This window comes from Quercus robur, chromosome 5 (assembly GCF_932294415.1).
Source record: "Quercus robur chromosome 5, dhQueRobu3.1, whole genome shotgun sequence".
In the NCBI taxonomy this organism is placed as follows: domain Eukaryota; kingdom Viridiplantae; phylum Streptophyta; class Magnoliopsida; order Fagales; family Fagaceae; genus Quercus; species Quercus robur.
Genome location: NC_065538.1, coordinates 67,291,003 through 67,314,833, shown reverse-complemented (window position 1 = coordinate 67,314,833; position 23,831 = coordinate 67,291,003). Strand labels below are relative to the sequence as shown.

The 23,831-nt window shown below is 32.5% G+C and overlaps 2 protein-coding genes across 3 annotated transcripts; both read right to left on the bottom strand.

Moving 5' to 3' along the window:
- Positions 1–3,817: 3,817 nt before the first annotated feature.
- Positions 3,818–5,272, bottom strand: LOC126729152 (transcription factor bHLH52-like). The gene is made up of 2 exons (XM_050434847.1): positions 4,578–5,272; positions 3,818–4,134 (listed from the first exon to the last, which is right to left on the bottom strand). Exons 1-2 carry the CDS (start codon positions 5,259–5,261, stop codon positions 3,922–3,924), a joined length of 897 nt encoding a protein of 298 aa, XP_050290804.1. The 5' UTR covers positions 5,262–5,272; the 3' UTR covers positions 3,818–3,921.
- A 5,738-nt stretch (positions 5,273–11,010) lies between these two features.
- On the bottom strand, positions 11,011–23,831 carry LOC126726772 (primase homolog protein-like). Of its 2 annotated transcripts, none has more exons than XM_050432121.1 (13): positions 23,492–23,831; positions 23,224–23,363; positions 22,782–22,837; positions 22,633–22,684; positions 22,435–22,539; positions 19,904–19,984; positions 18,869–18,949; positions 17,761–17,826; positions 17,543–17,659; positions 14,874–14,906; positions 14,694–14,779; positions 14,096–14,156; positions 11,011–11,447 (listed from the first exon to the last, which is right to left on the bottom strand). In XM_050432121.1, the coding sequence occupies exons 1-13, from the start codon at positions 23,676–23,678 to the stop codon at positions 11,358–11,360; spliced, it is 1,155 nt and encodes a 384-aa protein (XP_050288078.1). In that variant the 5' UTR covers positions 23,679–23,831; the 3' UTR covers positions 11,011–11,357. The 2 variants fall into 2 exon arrangements, with proteins under 2 accessions (XP_050288078.1, XP_050288077.1); XM_050432120.1 differs by having other exon boundaries at positions 14,874–14,924; positions 23,492–23,830.

Below are 23,831 nucleotides of genomic sequence, written 5' to 3'. Positions count from 1 at the left end.
CCACTTTTTGAATTTGGTAAACAAGAGAACGCAACCAATGATTATACATATAATCTCTTATGGACCTTCTCAAATGAATTGGTTTTGGCGTTGGATCTCTCTCTTCGGCCTTAAGCTTCCACCTAAACAATAATTTGCAGGAGAAAATACAACATCAAAGTTATTTTGTATCTTAACTATTTCCTTAAAAAAAAAAAATGTTGGGAGAAGATCCTCTCCACAGGCTTTAATTCCCTCCAGTTTTTTAGCTAGATGTAAGATATGTGGCATTTAATTTTGATTTTGTGTGGTTTACATAGACTTGACAAAATTAGACCTGGACCCATTAACCTCCCTACATTTGAATGAAAAAATAGAGTAGAGTAAGAGAAATAACAACTTGTTTTAGTATGATAAGTTTCTAACATGAACCCAATTTTGATCCAATCAAACTCGCTCATCAAGCCTTTATTATCAAATTTTAAACTTAATTTTTTATTGAATCATTTTTAATTTTTTCTTGTGTACTAAAGTTAATTATATTAAATTTTCTATATTGTAAATGAATGTACCAATGACATTACTCATAATTTTGACAAACAATGTTCAAATATAAATGTTTTTAGTGTTTGAACCTAATGTACTTCACTTAATATATTGTACCTAAGTTTAACCTATTGGAAATATTATTTGTAAATGGATAATTATAAAAGATTAGCATTAGTCAAAATGTTGAGTGACATGGAAACAAAATGAAATGGTTTAAATGGAATTAGAAATGAAATTAATGTGGATTAGGCTAAGGGCAAAAGTTATGTACAATTCTTTAAGTGTTGCATCTTAGACTATTAAGTTCAATCATGTAGTTGAATTGATCAATGAATCATGTAATTGAATTGAATTGTTTTTGGAATTTATAACACTAATTTATTATATTGGTCAATACAACAACGTAATTGAATTTGATTGAAAAATATAAGATAAAAGACCTACAAAACAGTACCTATTTTAGTATTTAGCTAAAATTTTGAAGGTGTTATTTAGCTCATTAGTCAATGACAAAGGTATACGTGACCAAACTATTACATTAATATCGAATTTTGTTCTAACAAATCTCAAACATGCGTACTTCGTGCACGTGGACATGTATTATATCAAACTAGTATGTAACTCATGCTTACGCACGAGAATGGTAATTAAATTGAAGTGGTGTTATTGATGTTTACTTGGGTTATAAAACATATAGGATATTAGTTCAACCAGGACATTCGGAGGTATCAAAATAGTTTTTTCTTGCAATTTTCATAATATTGGTTATGTGAAGTTTCTCATTACACTTCTATTATGTATATAATTTTGAAAATCATTATTGGATACTACATATACAATATCTATTCACAATCACTGTCCATGAAATTCTACTAAATATAACTCAAAACAAAAGAATAAATTGGTTTAATAGTATCTCCTAAATTGAATGGGGATAGGTGCATGAGATCGTTCAACTCAATTACAATATATTACGTTCAAGATCCTGACATACAAAATAATAGAATAGAAACAGTATAAATATGCTCATTAGTTCAGAGAAAAAATAATAGCAAAAATCTAAATAATTTAATTTGTACGGAAAGCTAATAAAAGCAAAATTCAATTTTGAATCTAATTAAATTTTCTCTAAACATTGGTTATATATATGATTAGGTTTTTAATGGTTTATTTATATTAAACTAATCGTTTTCTACATTGAATTAACTTACTCGACACAAAAATTAAAAAACTCACATTAGATGAGACACGTGGCGCAAAATTAAAGTCTAATTGAATTCCAATTTTTATATTGAATTAATTCTCTCTCTCTCTCTCTCTCTATATATATATATATATATATATATATATATATATATCAAATTGTTGCAATTAATGCCATTCCATCAGAGATTTTTTTTTTTGAGAAACCATCAGAGATCTGAACAATGGATTTCATGTCCCCTTAGTCTTAGAAAATGTAGATTTTTTTCTAAAATTTTATATCTGTTCCTCAATTTTTGACTTTTGTTTTAAAAGGTCCTTTTATTTATTTATATATATCAAATTTCTTGTTTATGACAGGGTTTCCATTGTTCAAAATGATTTGGACATAAAGAGTTTTGCATTGGCACTCAACACTGAAAGAAGTGATCGATATTTATGATAGAGTTTCAAGAGAGGTTCCCTTAACTTGGGTTGTTTGTAACTACTAGGTATGTAAAACTTTCAAATAAAGTTGATTTTTTTTTAAATTTTTTAAAAAGAAACATAAAAGCATTTTTTAATACTGAAAACAATTCTAAAATTTCCTTTTGGACACCTTTTTATTATTTTTCCTTTTTCTTCCCCTTGATTTATTATTTCCTACATCTTGTATATCTAATTGCAATATGTGTGTGCTCCTCTTGAAAGTGATTGGAGGAGCTTTTTGCTGCAATTGCAAACATCATGGAGAAGGAAATTTATGGCCTGTTTGGTTGTGTTATTTAAACAACAATCTTTGTTATTTAAACAACACAATTTGTATTTTTACAACACTTCTTCACCTATATATATTTCTACAACATTTAAATAACGTTATTAGAACAACGTTACCACATGGGTCCTTAATAGAGCTATTTTTATCATATATTACAAACATTATTAACGCCGGAAAGTCTATTACCATTATTAATAAATGTGATTGATTTGATTGAAAGTCTATTATTGTACTTTTCTTATTAACTTTCTTTTTGCTTGAGGCTAAATGATGAAATAATTTTGACGCTTTCTGTGCCTTCCCAACATTACTAGATTTTGTGTAATTCTTTTTTGTTTGTTTGTTTTGGCGGGGGGTGGTGTTAAAGGATATAGAAAAAGACGTTATTACTCTTCCGGTTAGGTACATGTGTTAGAATTACACACTTAAAACATGGGGTAAATATAAATGTTAATATAGAACAGAATTATGTCAGAATGAATATAATTTTTTGTCTCATTTTTTTTAGTAAACCGTAATACTTATTAGAACACACACAAAAATAATAATATTTGATTTTATATTGTACTAATATTCAATTTTATTATGTTCTATTAATTATAGTATATATTGTGCCTGTATCCTTTTTTTTTTTTTTTGGGAGATAATATCATAATATACACAGAAGACAGGAAATGGGAAAAGAGAGAGTGGAAAAACAAGACTTACAACCATAATAAATTGTGATTAGTATAATATAAAGTAAAACACTTGTAATAAGACAAATGATTTTTATTCCGGATCAGGATTATTCGAATAAGAATATATTGAATAGGAGTGGCATTCAGATAAGTGTCCGTGGTTATGTTGACTTGTCCCATTCCTTTGATAGAGAATTTTGTCATTTTGTGTGAATCATCCTTCTCTAAAAGACCATTCACAAAGGTAGTCATTGACAATTTGACATATCCCTTGTAATGAAAAGTTTAATTTATCGTTTTGAATTGGCTTCTTCTTGTTTCTCAAAAAAAAAAAAAAAAAAAATTGGCTTCTTCTTCTGAAAACCAAATGATTGATTAACTTATAATCCAACAAATCCCACATCCATGATTAATTGAACCATGGATGGACCTGACCTCCACCTTTGAAAGAAGTAGTACTTCTCGATGGTGTTCTAATTTTAAACACCGTGCCTTGGTTTGGATTTTGGTGATAAACACTTATATTTAAAAGTACAATTGGTTTAGTATTAAAAGTTCATTTTGCAACACTGGAAAGGAATGAAAAAAAGCAGTAATTCATTTCTTGGAAAAGAGAAATTTACAAGAAAGTGATTTACATATTACCACCTACTAGTAAAACTAGGAAGAAAAAAAGTACAACAAAAAATAAAAGGAAAACGCAAAACAAAAATAAAGATACACTAACAAGCAAATTAAGCAATGTGATCACTGTCAGCCATCGGTTTTGGTTTGCAGCAACTGATCAATGTCCTCGACGATAACTGGCTTTAATTGGACTTCTTTATCATCAGCTAGAATTTGAAGAAATTCTTTTGGAACCAAGCACTTCTCCTCTGAGGACAACTTCTCTTGAATAATTGGTGATGCAATTAGAGCTTGGAGTTCTTCTCTTGAATAATTGGTGATTGGTTCTTCTTTTATTTCCTGCATGTACGAACCACCCCAATTAACGGCTTTATATAATTGATTTTGGGCATAATTAGATTTCTTTTCATTAAAGAATACCCAAAAAAAAAAAAAAAAAAATTGAAATTTAAGAGTGCAAAGGAGAAACTAGTAACACCTACCTGATTTATTAATTATTTTCGGTTCAGTAGCTTAAAACTAGGAAAATCAGTAAGTTAAAGTGTTAAACCAACATTTCAGTTATTCTATCACAAAACTATTCTATGTAAATTTCAATTCTTGTCATGGAACTAATTAATTGTCAAAAACTAACAAAACCTAAAATCACTGCCAACCAAGAAAGATAATGCTCTTCAAAAAATTAGATGAAATTTAAAATAAAATAAAAATACATTAACCCCAGAAAACAATAAAGAAAAAGAAAATAGAAAGTAAAAAGATTGGAAAGAAATGAAGAAGACCTGAATTGAGCCCATGAGTTGAAGAACTGAAGCTTGAGCCTGCAAGTACTTGACATAATTGAAAGCAGCATGGAACATCTCAGCAGTGTTCAACCTATGCCCACCAGGAATCAACTTCCCAAGTTCCTGAGTCTTCTCTGTTATCTTCCTTCTCCTTTCACGTGCAGCAATACTTTGAGCAGACAAGCTCACTTTCATGGGTTTCTTCACACTACTCTGAGGACTACTAGTACTACTTCCACAACCATAGTTACCTGATGATACTAGAAATTGAGCCATAACTTCCGGCATGGACTCGGGTACCAAATTATCAGGATTTGGAACATACCCATCATAGAAACCAGGTGTGAAATTCGAGTAGTAATAATTTGAATTTTCACCACCGTAAGTACTAGTTCTCTGGCGTTTTGGGTACTGGTAGGAGTAGGAATCATCCAGCAAAAACATTTCCGGTGAGTGGACGCCGGAGGTGATCAAGTTATCTGATGGGGCAGCAGAGAAGTATGGGAGTAGATTGGTGTAGCTGTCCACATGATACAAGGATGACTCATCGGGCTGCTCGAAATGTGAACCAAGCTGGAAATTTTCCTGTGCAAGAGCTAAATTGTATTCAAAACTGAGGTCTGCTGCTTGCTCTGGTTGGAAACTGGTCATGTCCCAGTTGGAGCAAAAGCTTAAAGCCATGGAAATGAGAATCTAAGGGAAAAAAAAAAAAAAAAAAAACACAAAAAATCATTAGAATGTGACCTGAAAGAAATATTGTATTATTGGAATATGAAGCAAACAAGGTATGTGTAATTATTACATAGCTCAAATACGGTTTTTCATTTTAAGTACTTGTTAAATATAGTCTAATAACTACTACTTAAATACTGCAATAATTAGTAATTAGTCCTCAAAAGAATGGAACCATATATTTTTCTATAGCAGAGAAAAAGATGAAGCGGAGCTACAGAAGCAGTTAGTAAAGTTAAAAATAAGAAACTGTACAGCCCACGAGAGAGAGAGAGAGAGAGAGAGAGAGAGTGCAATAACAAAGACAACCTTTCTTTCAAATGATATCTAAAACCAAAAGAAAGATAATAAGATAACAGACATAGACACACAAAGAGAGAGAGAGAGAGAGAGAGAGAGAGACCTTAGAAGATACTGTCTTTGTTTGTGTGTGGTTTGTTGAATTGCAGGAGACCTAAAGTCACTGAGACTGTGAGTAACAAACCTTATCAAACTAACACTCACTCACTGTTTGACGGCTTATACTATACTGTTGCCAACTTACTATAATGTAAACTGTAAAATACTCTATATAAGAGAGAGAGAGAGAGAGAGAGAGAGAGAGAGAGAGAGAGAGAGAGAGAGAGAGAGAGAGACGTGGGGAGAGAAATTGGAGAGGAAGTTAAGGGTTATGCGGAGATAAAAGCGGTAATGATGGATAGGGTTTGGTTTGGTTCGGTTCAGAATATGCTGCACTATTTGTAACCATCTCCTAATTCATAGTAACATATATACACGTGTGATGCTCAGCTAGCTCTCGCCCTTTTATTAGGGTTTCCCACATTCCATTACTTTTATTTATTTCCCAAGTAAAATTAAAACCGTTACTAACCTGTTGGTTTTGCTAGCTACGTACTTATTGGCGGCTACCACGCTGTGCTTTTCTTTTTACGTTCTCACTGCTCTAATTTTTAACCTGCCGTTACACTTACACTTACACTTGCACCCCATTTTTATTTTTATTGTTTTATCAATCTTTTGGGGAATATTAGAATTACACCTGTTTTTAGTGTGTATTTTTTTTTTCCTTTAATGAGGATATGGACGTCTAATTTTGTTGATAAATTAGCACAGATTTCCTTTGCTACTTTTTTTTTTTTTTTTTTTTTTGAGAAAGAATTAAACTTTATGAAAATTAGAAATCATCAATATGTCAAGGAGGGGAAAAAAAAGCCCACATATCAGTAACAGTCTCAATTAGTTTATTTTTGCTGAATAATGAATACTTGATCAATTCTAGCTAATTCCTATCTTTATTAAATAAGCCCCTATGGCTTTTCTTACCGTTTTCTCAAAAGAAAAAAAAAAAGAAAAAAGAAAAAAAAAAGCCCCTATGGCTCCTTGGAAGGGTAACTTAAAAAAAAAAATATTATATATATATATATATATATATACAAGCTTGATTGTCTTATAAAGGAGACCAAATAATGTTGCTTATAACTCCTAGGCTAATATTGCAAAGAGTTTCGCATTCATTTTACATCTCAATTATTTTGTATAAATTCGCTTTTTTATCTTGTCTTACCTTTTATCAAATAAACAAATAAACTAGCTTTTTTTTTTGTCTCACCTCTTAGCAAATAAACTATCAAAAATTACGGGATGCTAAGTTTTCTCTAATACAAAAAAGGAGTATGTCAACCACACGTTTAGATCTTACCAGTAGATCATTTTGTTTAATTATTAATTATCTGATATATCCTTTATCACACTAGCTAAAAGCTCACTCAGGTTTAGGTGCCCGTTTTTCATTATTATTATTATTCAAACGATTTGGACATTTACATCTATCACTAACATGTAATGATGTACACATTTGACCAGAATTAACGAAGCGTTCGTACGTCTCGGACTAATTTCTCTAATTTGTTTTATGGAACAAAATGGTTTATGTATATATGCCATACTTAAGCTTAGCGTTATCTACAGATATATTTGTTATTATTATGTTTATTTGGTGCTGAATTTAGATTAGTGAAAAGAAAGTATTGAGAAATTAAGTTTCTAAGTTTGATAATTTGGAACTAGTTAGCCAAGGAAAATCTTGAGGAGGGTTGCTCTTTCATAATATATTAGTGTGAAAAGTGAAACTGTGAATATAATCCTTTACTTTTCTTTCTGGAGGACACTCTTCTATTAATGGGGGATTTGTTTTTCCCTTTCCTTGATGGCCAACCAGCATGTAAAAATTAAACATTCAAGTGGAGATCTCGTAATTGATATGTATCGATTGGTTTTCTCTAAGTATTATTAATTAATTATTGAGTGTGTGTAAATAACATACTTATGTTACTCAGTTTTTGCGAGCTGAGGTTTCAAAGTCCATATCTCGTCCAAACTTAAGAAAAGAAGAAGTAAAAATTAAAATTAAAACTTACCTCTAAGTGGTTTAGTTAGAATTTTATAGTTATTAACAAGAAGCGGCAAGCAAATTACATTATTTTAAACGAGGAGAAACATATCTATTTCAGATCTAGGACATTCATGTAGGTAATCCTATTAACAAATTCTCTAGTTTGAATTCTTTTTATTTTCCAATTAACAAATTCTCTACTTTCTATTACATGAAATAGAAAGTAGACATTAACAATTTTAGAAAATAAACATTATCTGCATCACAGTGAAATAGAGGAATCAGTCATGGCTGATTAATGTATAAAATTAAAAAAAATTAAATTGCATATTTGGTTTTAAACTTTTAATACTTGTTTCAAAATCATTCTTATAATTTAAAACATTTTGAAAAGTCCAAACTATTATATAATTGATGAAAAATGCTAACATAGCATATATATATATGAAATTCATGAAATTAAGGTCTCCTTTGATGTTATGGATCCTATAACTTACTATAAATTTCATTTATCATATTAACAATTTCTATCTATCAAATGAATCCGTGAATATTTTAAAGTATAAGGATAATTTTAAAACAAAAATGAGGGATTGAGGATAAAAATGAAATTTAACCAAAAAAAAAAAAAAAAATCAATGCTCATCAATCCACCTCTTTTAGCTAATAGTCCCTTCCAAGGTAGTTCACTCACTAAAGACTGGCCACCATGGTCCATAGACTTGACATTCACAAATATTAATGAGAGCTTTAAGGCAGCTATTATAAGAGCCTTAGCTAGATATAAGATGAAAGAAAATCTTTAACCGATCTAATTTAGACTTCATTTATGACAAGTCAAGTGCTATCCCAATTTTTTATTATAAAATTTAAAACTTCACTTAATAGTACTTAACTATTAGATTGATTTAACCAAAAAAAAAAAAAAAAAAACTATTAGATTGATTATACAATTAAAAGTACATGTAAATAGTTATTCAAATCATCATACTATAAGTTAGTTGGAGAAATTTTATCTAGGATTTATTATAGCATCCACAACAACTAAGATTAAATAAAAACAGAGAGAGAGAGAGAGAGAGAGATGAATTACATCTAGCACAATTCTAAAAGGTTGACATAATAGTTCTTAAGGTTTCATGAGATTCTTGAAGTTTTAAGTTTGAAATCTCCAACTAGTATCTTGGGATTAGTTTCAATGAGAACTAAAAAGGTCCAAAGACGTAGTTAAGTGTTTAAAGAGTGCACAGCCCACGGTTGGTCTTGGACGCTAGAAGTGACACTGATATTTCTAGAGAAAGCACAAGCATTTTGTCCTGATTACTGATTAGAACTCACGTTAAATCTAAATTTCTCTATCTAAATCTTCTACAGAATGAGGTTAACCCATGCAAACAACAAACACCCTCCATGGATTATGGCATTCACCACTGCTGATAGCTCACACATTCTTAGGATTCAATTACGCGCAATTAATCCATATGCCAACACAACAAAGCCAACTCCTGATAGCTCGCATGTTCTTATCGTAGGATCCATTTGCATATGACCATCTCTACGTGAAGAACCTCTAAAACTTGGTGCAAATAAAACAAATTCTTAAACTCTTATGTAAGAAAGAGTACTTCAAATTTACAGAAGAGTTTCTCCATGTGAAGAACCTCTAACTTGGTGCAAATGAATCAGGACACTCGACATTTAAAAAATTCCAATGGTCTTAAAATTTTTATTTTTAAAAATCATGTAAACTACATAAAATTAAATAAATGCCATGTGTCTTATGTTGACTAGAAATTAAAGGGGATTGGAGGATTTAAATGGGAGGGAATTTGAAGCCATTGATCAAATATATTATTGTATCATCAAGATATATAATTATGAATGAGTTAAAGAAAGAAGAGTACCTCGAATGGGCAATGTCTATTACACACTACCTTATTACACACAAAGTACACAACTTAATTTTTGAATTGAAATCGTGACTTCAAGACACAATTTCAATTCAAAAACAAAATTGTGTATTTAACGTGCAAGAAGATGTATAAGAGATATTACCCAACGTGAAAATACTAGGTACATTTGATGGTCCAAATGGCATCACTAACCATTACACTCATTTGGTGTCTTGGATGTGATCTTCCATACATTGCCACTCTCCTTTCTAATATGATGTATCCACTCAAGTCCATTTTGGAGATCAACCTTCTATCTAGCTAACTCCTCAGTATATCATTTGGATGAGGGACTGAAAGTTAGTACTTTATTGTGATCTTATTAATGGATTTACTACTCACATATATCCTCCATGAACCGTCTTTTTTAGGTTCAAAGTTGGGGATAGTACAGGAGCTTTTGCTCTCACACACCAAACCTTTGGCCATTACCACCCTTTACATTTCAGCCCGCCGTAAAAGTGGCATTCTAGTTCCTTTCATGGGGACATCAAAGGTCACGCATTAAGATTAATTTCTATTAATTCAGGACTTATCAACTATCAGGCTAAATGCTTGTTTATAATTTTCCAGGCACTTTCCATACTTAGCAAATGCAGATTATATGAACTTGTGTATCCCACCAAAAATTATAGAATAATTAATTAATAATTTTTTTTCGATAGGTAATAAGAGTAATATTATTCATAAAAGAAAAAGGAAAATACAAGGCATTCACGATGATGAACACAAAAGAAAAACAGCAACAACAAAAAGCCAAAAGAGAGATTAACTTAAGAGAAAAAGGAACTCTATGATGGAAGAACAATCCAAGGAACCCCACCTAATGTTAAACATGTATGAAACTATTGATACTTGGATAACAATAAAGCATCTATTTCCGAAGACAGTACAAAGAATAGAAATTCATGGAACCTTTAATGAAATCTACTCCACCTAACAATCTAACGTACTTTATGAATAGGACGAATGCAAGATATAAAGGGCGTTTGGATTGCCCGTTTTCCTGCGTCCACGTTTGGTGCTGCATTTTCTTTGTTTTTTTTTTTTTTTTTTCTTCTACCCGCGTAAGTTGACTTTGGTGGACAAAAGTTACTGTTTTGTACTGTAGCAGTACTGTTTATATGCTGTAGCAATACTGTTCACGAATTAAAAAATATTAAAAATGGATCCCACGGTACTTTTCACACATTTAAAAATTATTTTGCTACAGTGTTTTCAGTTTTCAGTTTTCAGTTTCAGCAACAATAAGCTCAATCCAAACGGACCATATGTGTATGTATCTTAATGAGCAGGTAAGTGCAGAATTAAGCCTGCTTACAGATTTTAGACTTAATTTCAATCAACACTCAAATTAGAAAAATGAATCACTGTAAATAAACAAAGTTCCTCTTGTCTGTACAAATCCGTAAAGGAAGTTTGTTTATTCCATATTTAAACATAGCAGTGATCGATAACCTTTCATGATTGGCTGAAAAGATGGTTGGCCACTTAAATACTCTACTCTTCAACGTGTCAAGTTGATCCATGTAAAATGCAGATAAAACCAATATTGAACTGTTACCTGTACACACTAAACATTGCTTCCACCCAGCACCACAACTTAAAATCTATGTTATTTTTACTTTACAGCCTTATCGTACACTTGCACAGTGAAGAAGCCTGTTTTCCATCTATAATACCTTGTATTAGCTATGTACCTTACATTACTTGGTTTACAATATTTGGCTGATATAACTCTGCATCTTCAATTACCTTCTTCAGAGCAGCTGGTCCCATATGTTTGAGAACCTATGGCCACAAAGTAAACATCTTGATTACTTCTGGTTTGTATGGTTTTATACATAGACCAAACAATACCTTAAAGGCAATGAAAAATAATAAATAAAAAAATTACTTGGAATGAAATTTCTTTCAAGTGAAGCAACAAACCAACTTCTAGTGCACAGGAGAGGAGCAGAAGAAAAATCTTTTGTAACAAAATTTTACCATACATATTTTGTGGAGTAATAATGTTTATTAAAGGCACAACTTAAAAGAGGGTGCAACAATAATAGCCTCAGAGAATAAAAGAGAGACAACAAAGTAAGATTATCCCCTAGAGTTAAAAATCCAAAAAATTTCAGAGATAAGGAAAAACAACTAGACGAAGCCACTCACTCATAAAAGTGATATTAGAAATAGAAGCTTTAACTTAGACAATGGATGCTCAATGTGATCATTGGAATTCTTTCTCGCCAGATGCATTACAAGTCATGAGGGAACAAATTCATATAACACTACTATGGTATCTCACCAGGTCCATCCTGAGACAGGTGATCCCTTTCCGTTGCAATCTTGCAAGTCACTTACTCAATACTTGGTTAAAAATATTGGAAGCTTTTTACTCAATACTGGGTTAAAAATATTGGAAGCTTCCCAATCCCTGAAGGCCATGATATGTAGTAGATTGGGAAATGTTTCCTACATGTTGTTGTAATGGGTTAAAGGTTAGGAGGATTTTGTGGAAATAGTATTTGGAAGGCTCATGTCCAGACTAAGGTAGCATTTTTCACATGGACTGATGCATTGGGTAAGATTCTTACATTGGACAACTTTCACTGTTGTAGAATTATCATGGTTGATTGGCGTTACATGCGTAAGAATGGTGAGCAGGGTTTGACCATTTGTTGCTACATTGTGAATTTGCTAAGGGTTGTCTTCTCTTGTTTTCTACCTGTTTGGGGTGATGGTTCTGCCAAGTAGGGTGATTGAGTTGTTGGAGTGTTCGGGTGAGGGCTTTGTCAAAGGTGGATCAGGTGTCCTTTTGCAGGCTGTGCCATTGTTTCCTATTTGAATAATTTGGAAGGAGCATAACAAGAAAGCTTTTGAAGATTTAGAACAGAGCACGACAGAGGTCAATTTTTTTTGCATCCCCTGTTTGATTGGATGGTTCTTCTGCCATGCCATTCTTATTCCTCTTTTTTAAATTTTATTGATTGCTGTAATGTAGTTTGATGTTTCCCTTCAGTACATATCTTGTGTATTGATAGGCATCCTCTTTTTTTGCAACAAATATTTTTCTTTACTTAAACAAAAAACACAAAAGAATTAGAATTAGGGTTTCCCATGGAACATCTTCTCTTGCAGAATGCTATCCTGAATTATATAGGATTTGTCGAAACAAAGAGGCCAGTGTGGCTGATCTAATGAGGTACACCAATGGAGTACTTCATTGGGATATATATTTTTGTAGGGATGTGCATAATCAGGAATTGGAAGCTTTCTGAAGCTTCATGGATACCATTTATGGCACACTTGTAAGGGGGATTGGGGAGGATAAGAGATGTTGGTTACCTAATAACAGTAAGGGGTTTATGATTAGTGTGTATAGTGAGCAATTTGTCCCTTGGAAGAGCATTTGGAAGCAGAAAATTCCTTCTAGAGTGGCTTTCTTTGTATGGACTATTGCCTTGGGGAAATGATTGACAATTGACAATTTAAGGAAAAGAAAGGTATGCATTTTGGACTGGTGTTATATGTGCAAGTGTAATGGTGAAACTATTGACCATCTATTCCTTCATTGTCCGGTTGCTATGGAGTTGTGGGATATGGTTTTTGGTTTATTTGGAGTTTGTTGGGTTATGCCAATGACAGTTGTCGAGCTTCTTGCATGTTGGCAAGGTCGATTTGGTCACCATCGTAATGGATATATATGGATTGTTGTTTCTCATTGTTTGATGTGGTGTATTTGGAAGGAAATAAATAGTAGGTGCTTTAAAGACAGTGAACATTCTATGCCTGATCTCAAGCTATTATTTTTTAGAACCTTATTGGACTGGTTATCAGTGTGGAGAAAACAACCCTTTTCTTTAATTTTGGATTTACTTGATTTATGTAATTTTTGTATTTGATCTGTACACCCTTGTATACTTCCTGTGTGCTTGGGTGTCTCTTTTTTGATATCAATAAATCTTTATTACTTATCAAAAAAAAAAAAAAAAACAATAATATACTCCTATGGAGATGGATTATTTTGATGATTTTCTATTGAATTTCTCCAAATGGACTGGTGCTGACTCCTAGAGTCCTCTTTTGCTTGGTGTTGACTCCAAGAAACCTAAAATGCTAATACCTAAGTGACCTATTTTGTATTCTTTAATTTTATTGTTGCATTGTTTTGGTTTGTCCTGCATCATAAAGAATCATTTCTTGAAATCCATTCGAGAAATATCTTTTCTTTAGACTAAATTTTGACAACTATCGTAACTATTTCAACTTAGACATCTCAAATTTCAGTAACATTGGTCTGAACAAAAGTTCAAATGCTGGATATCAGTAACATCGTCCTAAACAAAATTTCTAGCGAGTATATGCCCAACCTTACCTGTATTTTGAAATACTTAAGAAACTCCAACAATATATAAAAATTACAGGAAAAAAGGAAACAAGTACCAAACCTCGTTAGCGTCTTTAAAATAGCAGGAGTCATCTTTCTTTGGCCAATGTACTTTCCAACATCTGCACCCACAACGAAAAGAAATAGGCACATAATTTGGAAGTGTATCTATATGACCTACCTTTTGTAGGAAAAAGATAAAGCAATCACTATAGTCTATAAGTCTTGAGTCCAGCAGTCCTCACAACAAGACACTAGGCATAATTCAGATTGTTGACAACCCATCTAAAACCAATTAGTAGATGGGCCCACTAAATTAAAGTTTATATAATAGCTCATCAAGATCATAATATGTAGCTATGTACTTTTGACCATGTAACACTTAGCTTTCCCAAGCAAGTTTCCAGCATCTATACTATAAAGTAGGAGTCAAGATGGTGAACTGCTCTGATCACCCTAACTTCTAATAAATGTTAGGCAGATTCCACTAAGGATTTGGTTGCAAATTGCAATCATTAATTTGCAAGTTGAAGTTGCAAGCAATCAGATTGCAAGTTGAATTTGCAAGCTACGCCACAGATCATAATGCATGCATTAATAAGTTCTCAAGCAGATTGTAGAATATCTCAAAGAGAAAAATTTGATTCAAATTCTCTTGCCTCTCTTTTCCAAGGCGGCATGCTAGCTCTTCAGCCAAAGCTTTGCCTGATGTGTCACCATCAGTTGCCAAGATGATGCGAGAAACCTAACAGGTGAGAAAAGAAAAAGGTAAGAATATTTGAAAGCTTCACAACTGAACAAATTTTACATTTAAAAGAAAGGCATAACGTTTACAATACCTTATCCAGGTTCTCTTTGCAGTTCCAGAGATACTGAAATTGAAGATCAAATTTCACATGCATATGCATGCAAATAAAAAGAAAAAATATAAATTAAAATATTGAAAATATATTTCAGATGCAAAAATTTTAAGATGACAGACATAAGTGTAATAAATATTTCAAGAAAGAAAGGCAACCTCAAGTGACTGTCAACCGCAATTCAACCAAAAAAAAATTTCTAAACAACATAGATTTACAATTTCCCAACAAGAAAAGCCTTTTACACTGCAGTTTTCCATGCATTTTCTTAGATGGCAGACATGTAATTTAAAGATGAAAGTCATAAATGTCATGACTGATAAGTATGAAAAAAAATTGGGCAAAACTGGAATTAGACAATGTGCATTCCTTGAAGAAGTGAATGTCAACCACAATTTGAAAGAAACAGGAATTCCAGTGTTCAAGAAGAAAAAGAAAAAGAGTGGTATTTTATAGAAAATGAGGAGCTGGAAAATCAAGAATCTCAACCCTCAGACTATTCATTCCACTTATATGGGAGAGGTGGTAATAATAAGATAAGGAATATTATAATGGTGACAGTGGGTACAACCCATATAACACAATACTCTCTCTATAACTCTCTAAAACCAAGCAACTTGGATTTACAATTTCACAGGAAGAAAATACTTTTACACAGTGCAGATCATTTTGCATTTTCTTGGTTGTCATAAAGATAAATTACCAATGAGTTTGCTTGACTTCTATGACCTATAAAAAATAAAAGGCTCCTAGTCACCCCTTTGGACCATGTGTACTCTAGGAGAGCAACAAATTATTCCTCATATGAAGACCAAGAGGCTTCATAGTGCAAAAAGATAATGGTGGGCCTGCTCTGAGGATAGAAGAAAAGCTAACTTCTCTCATTTATGTTCTATGCCCAAGAGAAGAATGCACGCTCCCTGCCCTAATTGAGTTCCTTGGAGACTGTAAAATTGGTGATGCAAAATAAGTACAAAAACAACAACCACCATCCTTAGTCCAAAATTTTGGAGTTGGCTATGGATCCCCTACAGACTAGTCAGGGTTGACCACATGTAATCTTTTCCGTCATTCTATTTTATCCAAAATCATACACTCTATTACTTCCTTAATTGACACGTACGTCTTACTATTTCTATTATTGTTATTTTTAGTGTTTGTTTGGAATGGGCTGAAATTTCCAGCTTATTTGCAATTTTAGCTTATTTTTGCTACTATTTATGGATCTCATTGCACTTTTTGATACTATTCATGAGTCTCATTGTATTATTCAGCTTATTTTTCAACTTGTTTTTTACACTTTCAGTAAAAAGTTTTCAGCTTCAACTAAATAAGCTATTCTCAAATGGACCTTAACCTTTGTGATGCTAAAAAAGTATTTGATAAAATTTAAATTTATATATTCACATAATCTATTTACCTAAACAAATACAGAAGTTAAAAAATGCAGAAAACCCTTTTTCTCTGGTCTCTAAAAACACTTTTATTTATTTATTTATTTTTCCATAACAACATTGTAAAAAAAAAAAAAAAAATTAAGAAATGTCAATTAGAGATCTGTCTTTTGGCCAAAATTTTCATGTATTTTAATAAGAATTCTGTAAGTGTCCTTACAGTATAGTGTACTTTGATTGATGACAACTTAGCAGCAAGCATAGTTGAGTCCAGGGTATAGGTGCCTCCAGAAAAGGCAGCAGAAAATTTATGAGTATTAAGATGCTTACACGAACAGGGAAATGCAAAGCTCTTTAAAAACTTTGTTTAAAAGTGAGAGTAGGGCCAGTGCTAGAAATTAATAACTTTGATTTGTGATAACAAAATTGTGGTGGTATGTGACTTTCTTATCTTGGAGAAGCATCACTATGGATACAATAATGACAAGGATTCCAATTGATGCTAGTGCAGGTAGGTTTCAGTTATACTTGTCCAGATGATTATATTCTAGAGCATGAAATAAAAATTCCTAATAGACCAAAAGTAACAAGCATGGGCATTAAGATATTTGTCCAGATGATATGCACTAGTTCCATATCATTCAGGTGGGAAAAAGAGCCTAATTTCAAGCTTAACTAGTCCATAGCATTTTATTATCAGCACAACAAATTGTATCTTACAAAATTGAATTCTTGCATGGCTAAAAATAAAATTGATTCATTTATGATGAGGAACTAAATCCATATCTAGCCTAGTAATTTATCTGAGTTAGAACTAACTACAGTTAATGCTTATGGATGCTAGGTGAACATTGTTGATAAACATGATACCAAAGTCCTTTGAACCTAACAAATCTTTTGTTTTAACATTTTCTCCTGGACATTTGATATGAATATTTTTATAGTTATTTCCTTGTTGCAGATTGTTTACTTCATTAAATACTCAGCATCATCTAATTTTAACCTATGATGGATTAGAGACATTTTGATTCTCCTTATAATACACCAGCAGTTTCAGGTTTTATACACTATACTACATTCTGCAGTTTTTAAGTTGATGTAACTATTACTTTTCTAGTGGGTAGTCATCTACCTATTACACAAAAATTAAACGAACATAATAAGATTATTAAGGAATGAAAAAAGACAAAGTTTCCCGATAACAAAGGTTAAAAACTTAAAATGGCCCCAAAAAGCTTTTGTATTAGCACAAACCTTTTGAACAGATGGTAATCCTTTAGTGGAAACCTTTGTTGGCGCACCATTAGGAACACTTACACAATTGCAGAGGCCAGCTTCCTCTAGCGAAAGCTTATCTATTTCACCTTCAACCTGTACCCAATATCAAAAAATAAGAAAAATCATGAGCGAGAGAGAGTGTCAAAGAATATAATCTGTAGAATGGCAGCCCAAAGAGGTATCAAAGAAAATACAATGATGATTTCAGCCACATCATTTATATCATCAAGTCCATATAATATCTTCTCTGTACCCTTCTCCTGTAATTAGTACAAAAACAGTAAAGTAGAATTCAGTTCAGAATGAACCCAAATTTCAATTCATTAATAAGTGCATAATGGCAAATGAAATAGAAATGGAGCATTTACTTTGAAGGAGTCCATCGTCCAAGTCAAAATAATGCTAGAAGCTTAGAAATTAGTAAATATAATGAATAAACAAAAATACACAAATGGTAAATGTTCATGTTGGTCATAGCAATGCACCAAGCTCCATACATGGGCAAATTATCTCCTTGACCAAATGGAATACTAAATCTACTTTTTATGATGGAGGCCTGCTTCCACTTAGACTTAATTGATATTTATTAGATCTTATTTCATATTTAGGATTTAATTTTTATATTCAGGATTTTATTTTTATATTCTTTAATGTAATTAGTTAAAAAAATTTACTTTCCTACTTGATTTAGAAATTTATTTCCTTTTCTTACTTGGTTCGAAAGTAAGTTCCTTTTTTTTCCTTGATGTAACTTGGGAAGCTTATTTAAAGGCCTCAAAAAGTATTGTTACGCCTTGCTTGATTAATAGAATTACTGTTGAAATTTTCTATAATAGCTTGGGTTTGATTCCAGGCAACCCTAGGTGTTGATTCTAACGTTTTATTTTATTTTCCCTGTTTTATGCTAATTCCTAGCAACTGTAGGTTCTGGTTCCTAGGTTTTTTGTTTTTGTTCTATTTTCTGCCACAAATTTCTTTGAGAATTTTGTGCAGCATCATATGGGATTATGAACTCTTTAAGAACCCATTTGGCATTAAATTAAAATGTTTGATCAAATCATGAGGAATTTGAGCATATGCAACATCTTCAATGCACCAGAGGCATTTAATGATTAGCAGAAGATACTAGAAATTCATAATTACAAGATGAAGAAATAGATTCATCATTCCATCCCAATTGATTCCAGAATGAGAAAAAATTGTTTAAAGTAAAACAGTTAGTGGACTTGGATGTTAACATTTCATTGCTATCTTTCACAATTTCTAATATAAAAGTCCAAGTCTTAGCAGTTAGCACACTACCTGCCAAAATCTTTTTTCAATAGTTCGGTACTTGCAACCAACAAGCAGTCCATTTTGTCTATAAGTAAAAGCAATGACATTCTGCATATTCAAACTTCAGTAGTGGTTAGAAACTATCAACTTCTCACAGTTTAAGTGCTTAATAATTAAAGCAAGCAAATGTGAGAGAGAGAGAGAGAGAGAGCTTTTTCAGCTTTTAAGATGAATCGTTCATTGATAATGAAATGATATTGCTGTAGAAGAAAGAGAAAGGGTAGAGGGAAGAATTTTCTATTTTTGTATGATTGAGAACATAAATAAAGTGGTTTCCTGCTATATTGAATAATAAAATTCATGCAACTAACACTAAAAGCTTATTATTTAGTATATATACATGTGTGTGCAGCCTACACAAATGTTTATACATAGATAATAGGTTAGGTAGTTACTGGTATAACTTTTATCAATGCTACACCACTTAATTTTTCTACTGGATGTGTTTTTTTGACTAATCCAACATTATATTACATTTATTTCCTTACTCTATGGTCTATGCTTGCAAAATTATTTAGATAATTAGAGATCAACTATCTCAATTATAAAACAAATTTAAATTTTAAGTATTTTTGTACGTTAAAATTATAAGCAAAACATGAGGTTTTGGATGGGACAGTAAGTAACATCCAATTAATACTGATAAAAAAAAAAAAAAAAACAAAAGAAAGTAACATCCAATTAATACGAACTTTGGAATGCATGTTAAGAACAAAATGAATATGTAATCCAGTGGTCATAATTTGATAAATGGGTAATAAGAAAGGGTTTCATAAGGTCGATAATTTAGTCCAAATTGGTACAAAGATAGAATCTCTGGAAGGAATTCTGAGAGGGACCTAATCCAATTATGAACAATCCAGCTCTGCCCTAATCCACCAATTTGCCACCAGTAAATATAACTTGGACTTTCAAACTTCAGATCCCAATGTAACATAGTTCCTAGACTATCATCATACATTTAAGGTAAATGGTAAGTTTTAATATATACAATTAAGGTACCTTCTGTGAAGATAATTGCATAACAGCATTTCTTTGCAATGTTTTTTCAGATATCATCCGCTCAGCAAAATATGCAATCAGCTGAAACAAAGAACAAGAGCTATTTAATGACATAAAATAAACCTCAGCAGTTGCACATTAATGGAATGATTAGAAATTTATCATGGAAAAAATAGCAGAAAGTTATTAGAGAGATTTTATATTATACTTTCTCTCCATTTTAAAAACATGAACCCCCATCACCATGTCAATTTCCCAAAAGATTATAGTTAATTGCTATGTCATGGAATTATGCTCTCCCAAAAGCCTAAAGCCATCAAAAGATGCTAGTTAATTGCCTAAAGAAAATCTTACTAAGGTTATTGTAATGACTGATCATAGTTATGACAGAGGCATCCTTTGCATTGAAGATTGAGATGCTTCTCAAATAGGATCTTAACTTTGCCAACAGCTGCACTCTTTCTCTTTCAAGTATGTCTACAAAGATGTTTAGCAAAAAAAGCATGTCTACAGAGATAGTGTAACAACTACCCCCCCCCCCCCCCCCTCCCCCTCCCCCTCTATTTGTACAGATATACAATAGACTAATAGTTGTATTTTGTCTTGATGAAGCTAAGCAATGATTGAAGACTACAGTGCATGTTTAAAGATGTCAAATAGTCATGTCACAATACCATGATGTTAACAAAATATGTGAAAAACATCAGGCTAAATAATGAAAACAGTTCTTGATGGCATGAAGGAACCCTCAACTTGAGAAAAATGTTTGTCTATCTACAAACTACAAGTTTACAACTATCATCCTTTCTACATTCAATGCATTCATGAGTGAAGAATTTTTAGAATTGTGACTGGAAGCATCTCAAACCATCACTCACTTAGTCAGCACCTAGGATATTATTCCAAAAGTCCATCTTCAACCATCATTCACTTTTCTTTAAAGAAATCTTAAATCAAAGGAAAAATTTCAAATAAGAAAAATATTTTCCCAACATACTAAGGACACGCATGCAGAAGTGTCCTCGGTGTATCCGATACGGACACGAATCTGACACGAACACAATGGGGATTGTGGAGTGTCTATGCTTCTGAGATCTTCCTACATCAGTTCATATCTTAGGCCCTAGAGGTGATGAACTAGATCTTGATCTCTTAAATGTATTTTTATTTGGTAGTCACTTACTCAAAAAGTGTACAAGTGTTATTCCCATACATTACGTCATCATTTCGTTAGTCTTGATGTCACCTTCCTTGAAACTATCTTATATCTTCCTCTAGTAGTGGTAGTAGTTCCCACTCCATGTCTTCCTGGATTGCTACCACTCTCTCCAAAGATGTTTACCCTCATCTACCAATTGCCACAACTATTTACAACAAACCTTGTTTAAGAGTACATGATTTTCACACTTAACCTCCCATTAGGAGAACAAATTCTATTCTAATCCACAGGATTCAACTTCATACCCTAACATTCCCCAAGAAAAATCCCCCTATACCTTCTCCAATCTATTTGCCACATGAGTGTGTATGGTAAAGAGTGATAAAAACTAAGTTGGCAAGCTAGATAAAGTACTTTTGATAAGAGTAAGCCTACCAATCTTAGAAAATACAATTTCTTCCACCTTGTTCAGTGATACTCCAATTTTTTTAGTAAGATAGTTTATAGGCAGACACATACTCTAGAGCAAGAAATACTCACAAACTCTAGAGCACCATCAACTACTGCCACAGGACCAATCTCATTCTTGCTCAAGTTCACTTTTAGCCATACACAATCTCAAAAAAAAAAAAAAAAAAAGAAAAAAAAAAGAAAAGTAATGGAGTTGTTTTGCAGTTTTATTTTTTTATTTTTTATAGATATAATTAGTAAAATTAAGGAGTTGTTCTGCAGTTGCATCGTGAAGAAGTATTCTACATCTACACAGAGTGAGAAATCATTGGAGTTCCTCTAGATCCATTCCTAAATTGAAAAGCAGATGAAAAACCACCCCCTATTACTCAAGTAAGCTTTCTGCTAAGAATCTCCATAACAAGAATAAACAACAAGGAGATAACAGATCCCCTTGCCTCAAGGCCCTCAACCCCTAGGATTGTTAATGGGAGGGGTAACATTAGCCAACACTTAAGCAGTGCATTTCTACCCAAAAAAAAAAAAAAAATCCTCTATCTTTCTGCAAAAACCCAATCTATCTAACAGATATATTAGACATTTTCAATTAACATGATCATATGCTTTCTTAATAACTACATTACAAATCACTGGTAAGCCTACTGTCAAAACAGTTATAATGCAATGGATAGAAATAGTGAAAATATTCTCCAATACTTCCAAGATTGATTCCCCTTGTGCTTCAACAGTAAACCTAGTTGCTACAATGGCACTACACCCTTATCCAAAAATCTCTAAGGACATTAAATGTAAAGATGTCTACTATGATTCTTGATGAGCATGTATTCAAAGTAATGTGTAAGTTAATAAAATAAAGAGTTGTTATGATTCAAACATATATGAAAAATCACAATCTAAGTACCTCGGAATCTAGCGGTTCTAATCCTAGACTTTCCTCAGATATTTGTCCAAAGGACTTGACTTTCTTGCCGAATCCATTATATGCTTCCCTGTCATCTGCAAATACCTAAAACCAAGGAGCCAAATTGGCTGAGATTTTCTCATTTTGAATAAGAAACAAAAATGTGTACGCAGGTGACATTTTTTTTTTTTTTTTTACCTGACCTATCCATTGACATTCATTGTGGAAACACCTCCACATAGCAAAACCCCTAAAACATTCAGTGACAGAAGCAATTATAGCCTAATTCCTCAACCCACTACTATATAAGCATTCAAATCAGCAAAGTAGTAGAAGCAGCTTCTTACCCATCTTGGATGATATGAAGAGATAAGGTCCTTATCATTGACTGCCCTCCTTTGCACTACATTTAAATGAAAGGCTTTAGAATATCAAATTTGAAAGACCATATATAAGACTTTGGAAAGCGAAAACTTATCTACTAAAATAAAAAGCTTAAATTTTCTATGGGTACCTAAAGTTTAGCCCATGAGCGGTTTTAGTCTCTGAAGTTAAAATGATCACTTTTAGTCCCTTAGATGACGTGGTCAGACTAAAACTGAAATGTCATCACTCCATAGGGACTAAAAGCGATCCCTCTAAGTTTATAAGGTCTCAAAAGGATCACTTTAAACTTCACAGACTAAAATTGCTCATGTGCTAAAGTATTTTAACCAAAAAAAAGAAGGAAAATATTGTGATTAAGAGATGCAGTGATAGATTAACAAAATAGTGAAAAGGAGGAGAAACCTTGGGGCAAAAAAAGTGATGGAAGCGTCCAGGAATAAGAAAATCATGAGAGTTGATACCAAGAAGCTCCATTTTCTGCTTTAACACACTCACTTTAGCACCCAAAACATTGCTTCCCACTCCTGTTTGCTCTACATTAGCTTCAACAAACAGAACAACCCAAAATTATCACTTAACAAATAAATAAATTGTCATTTCAATTATAAAGAAGACGCGGGAAAAGAAGTGCATTATATAAATTTGTAAAGAAAGGATGGCATTGACATACAGAGTATGCGTGTTGGGGTGTTTGGTTGGAGAGGCAAAGAAGAAGAAGAAGAAGGTGGCGGTGGTGGTGGAGTGGTTTGAGTATGAGAGAAAGAGCGAGGCCAAACACGGCCTAGTGTTCTGCTGGTGGTGGAAGAGAAGAGTGTGTGAAGGAGAGGACGACAAGGACAGTGGTGAATGACTGCCATGTTTTAGTTTCGTTTTTGCTTTTGCTTTTGGATTTTCTTGGACTTTGGGTTGGGTTCAGTAAGACACTATGCTTGGTACTGCCACAGATACTGGGAAAGAAAGAGAGCAAGCCACTGCGAGTGTGAGTGTTTCATTCTTTTATCTCTTTCTTA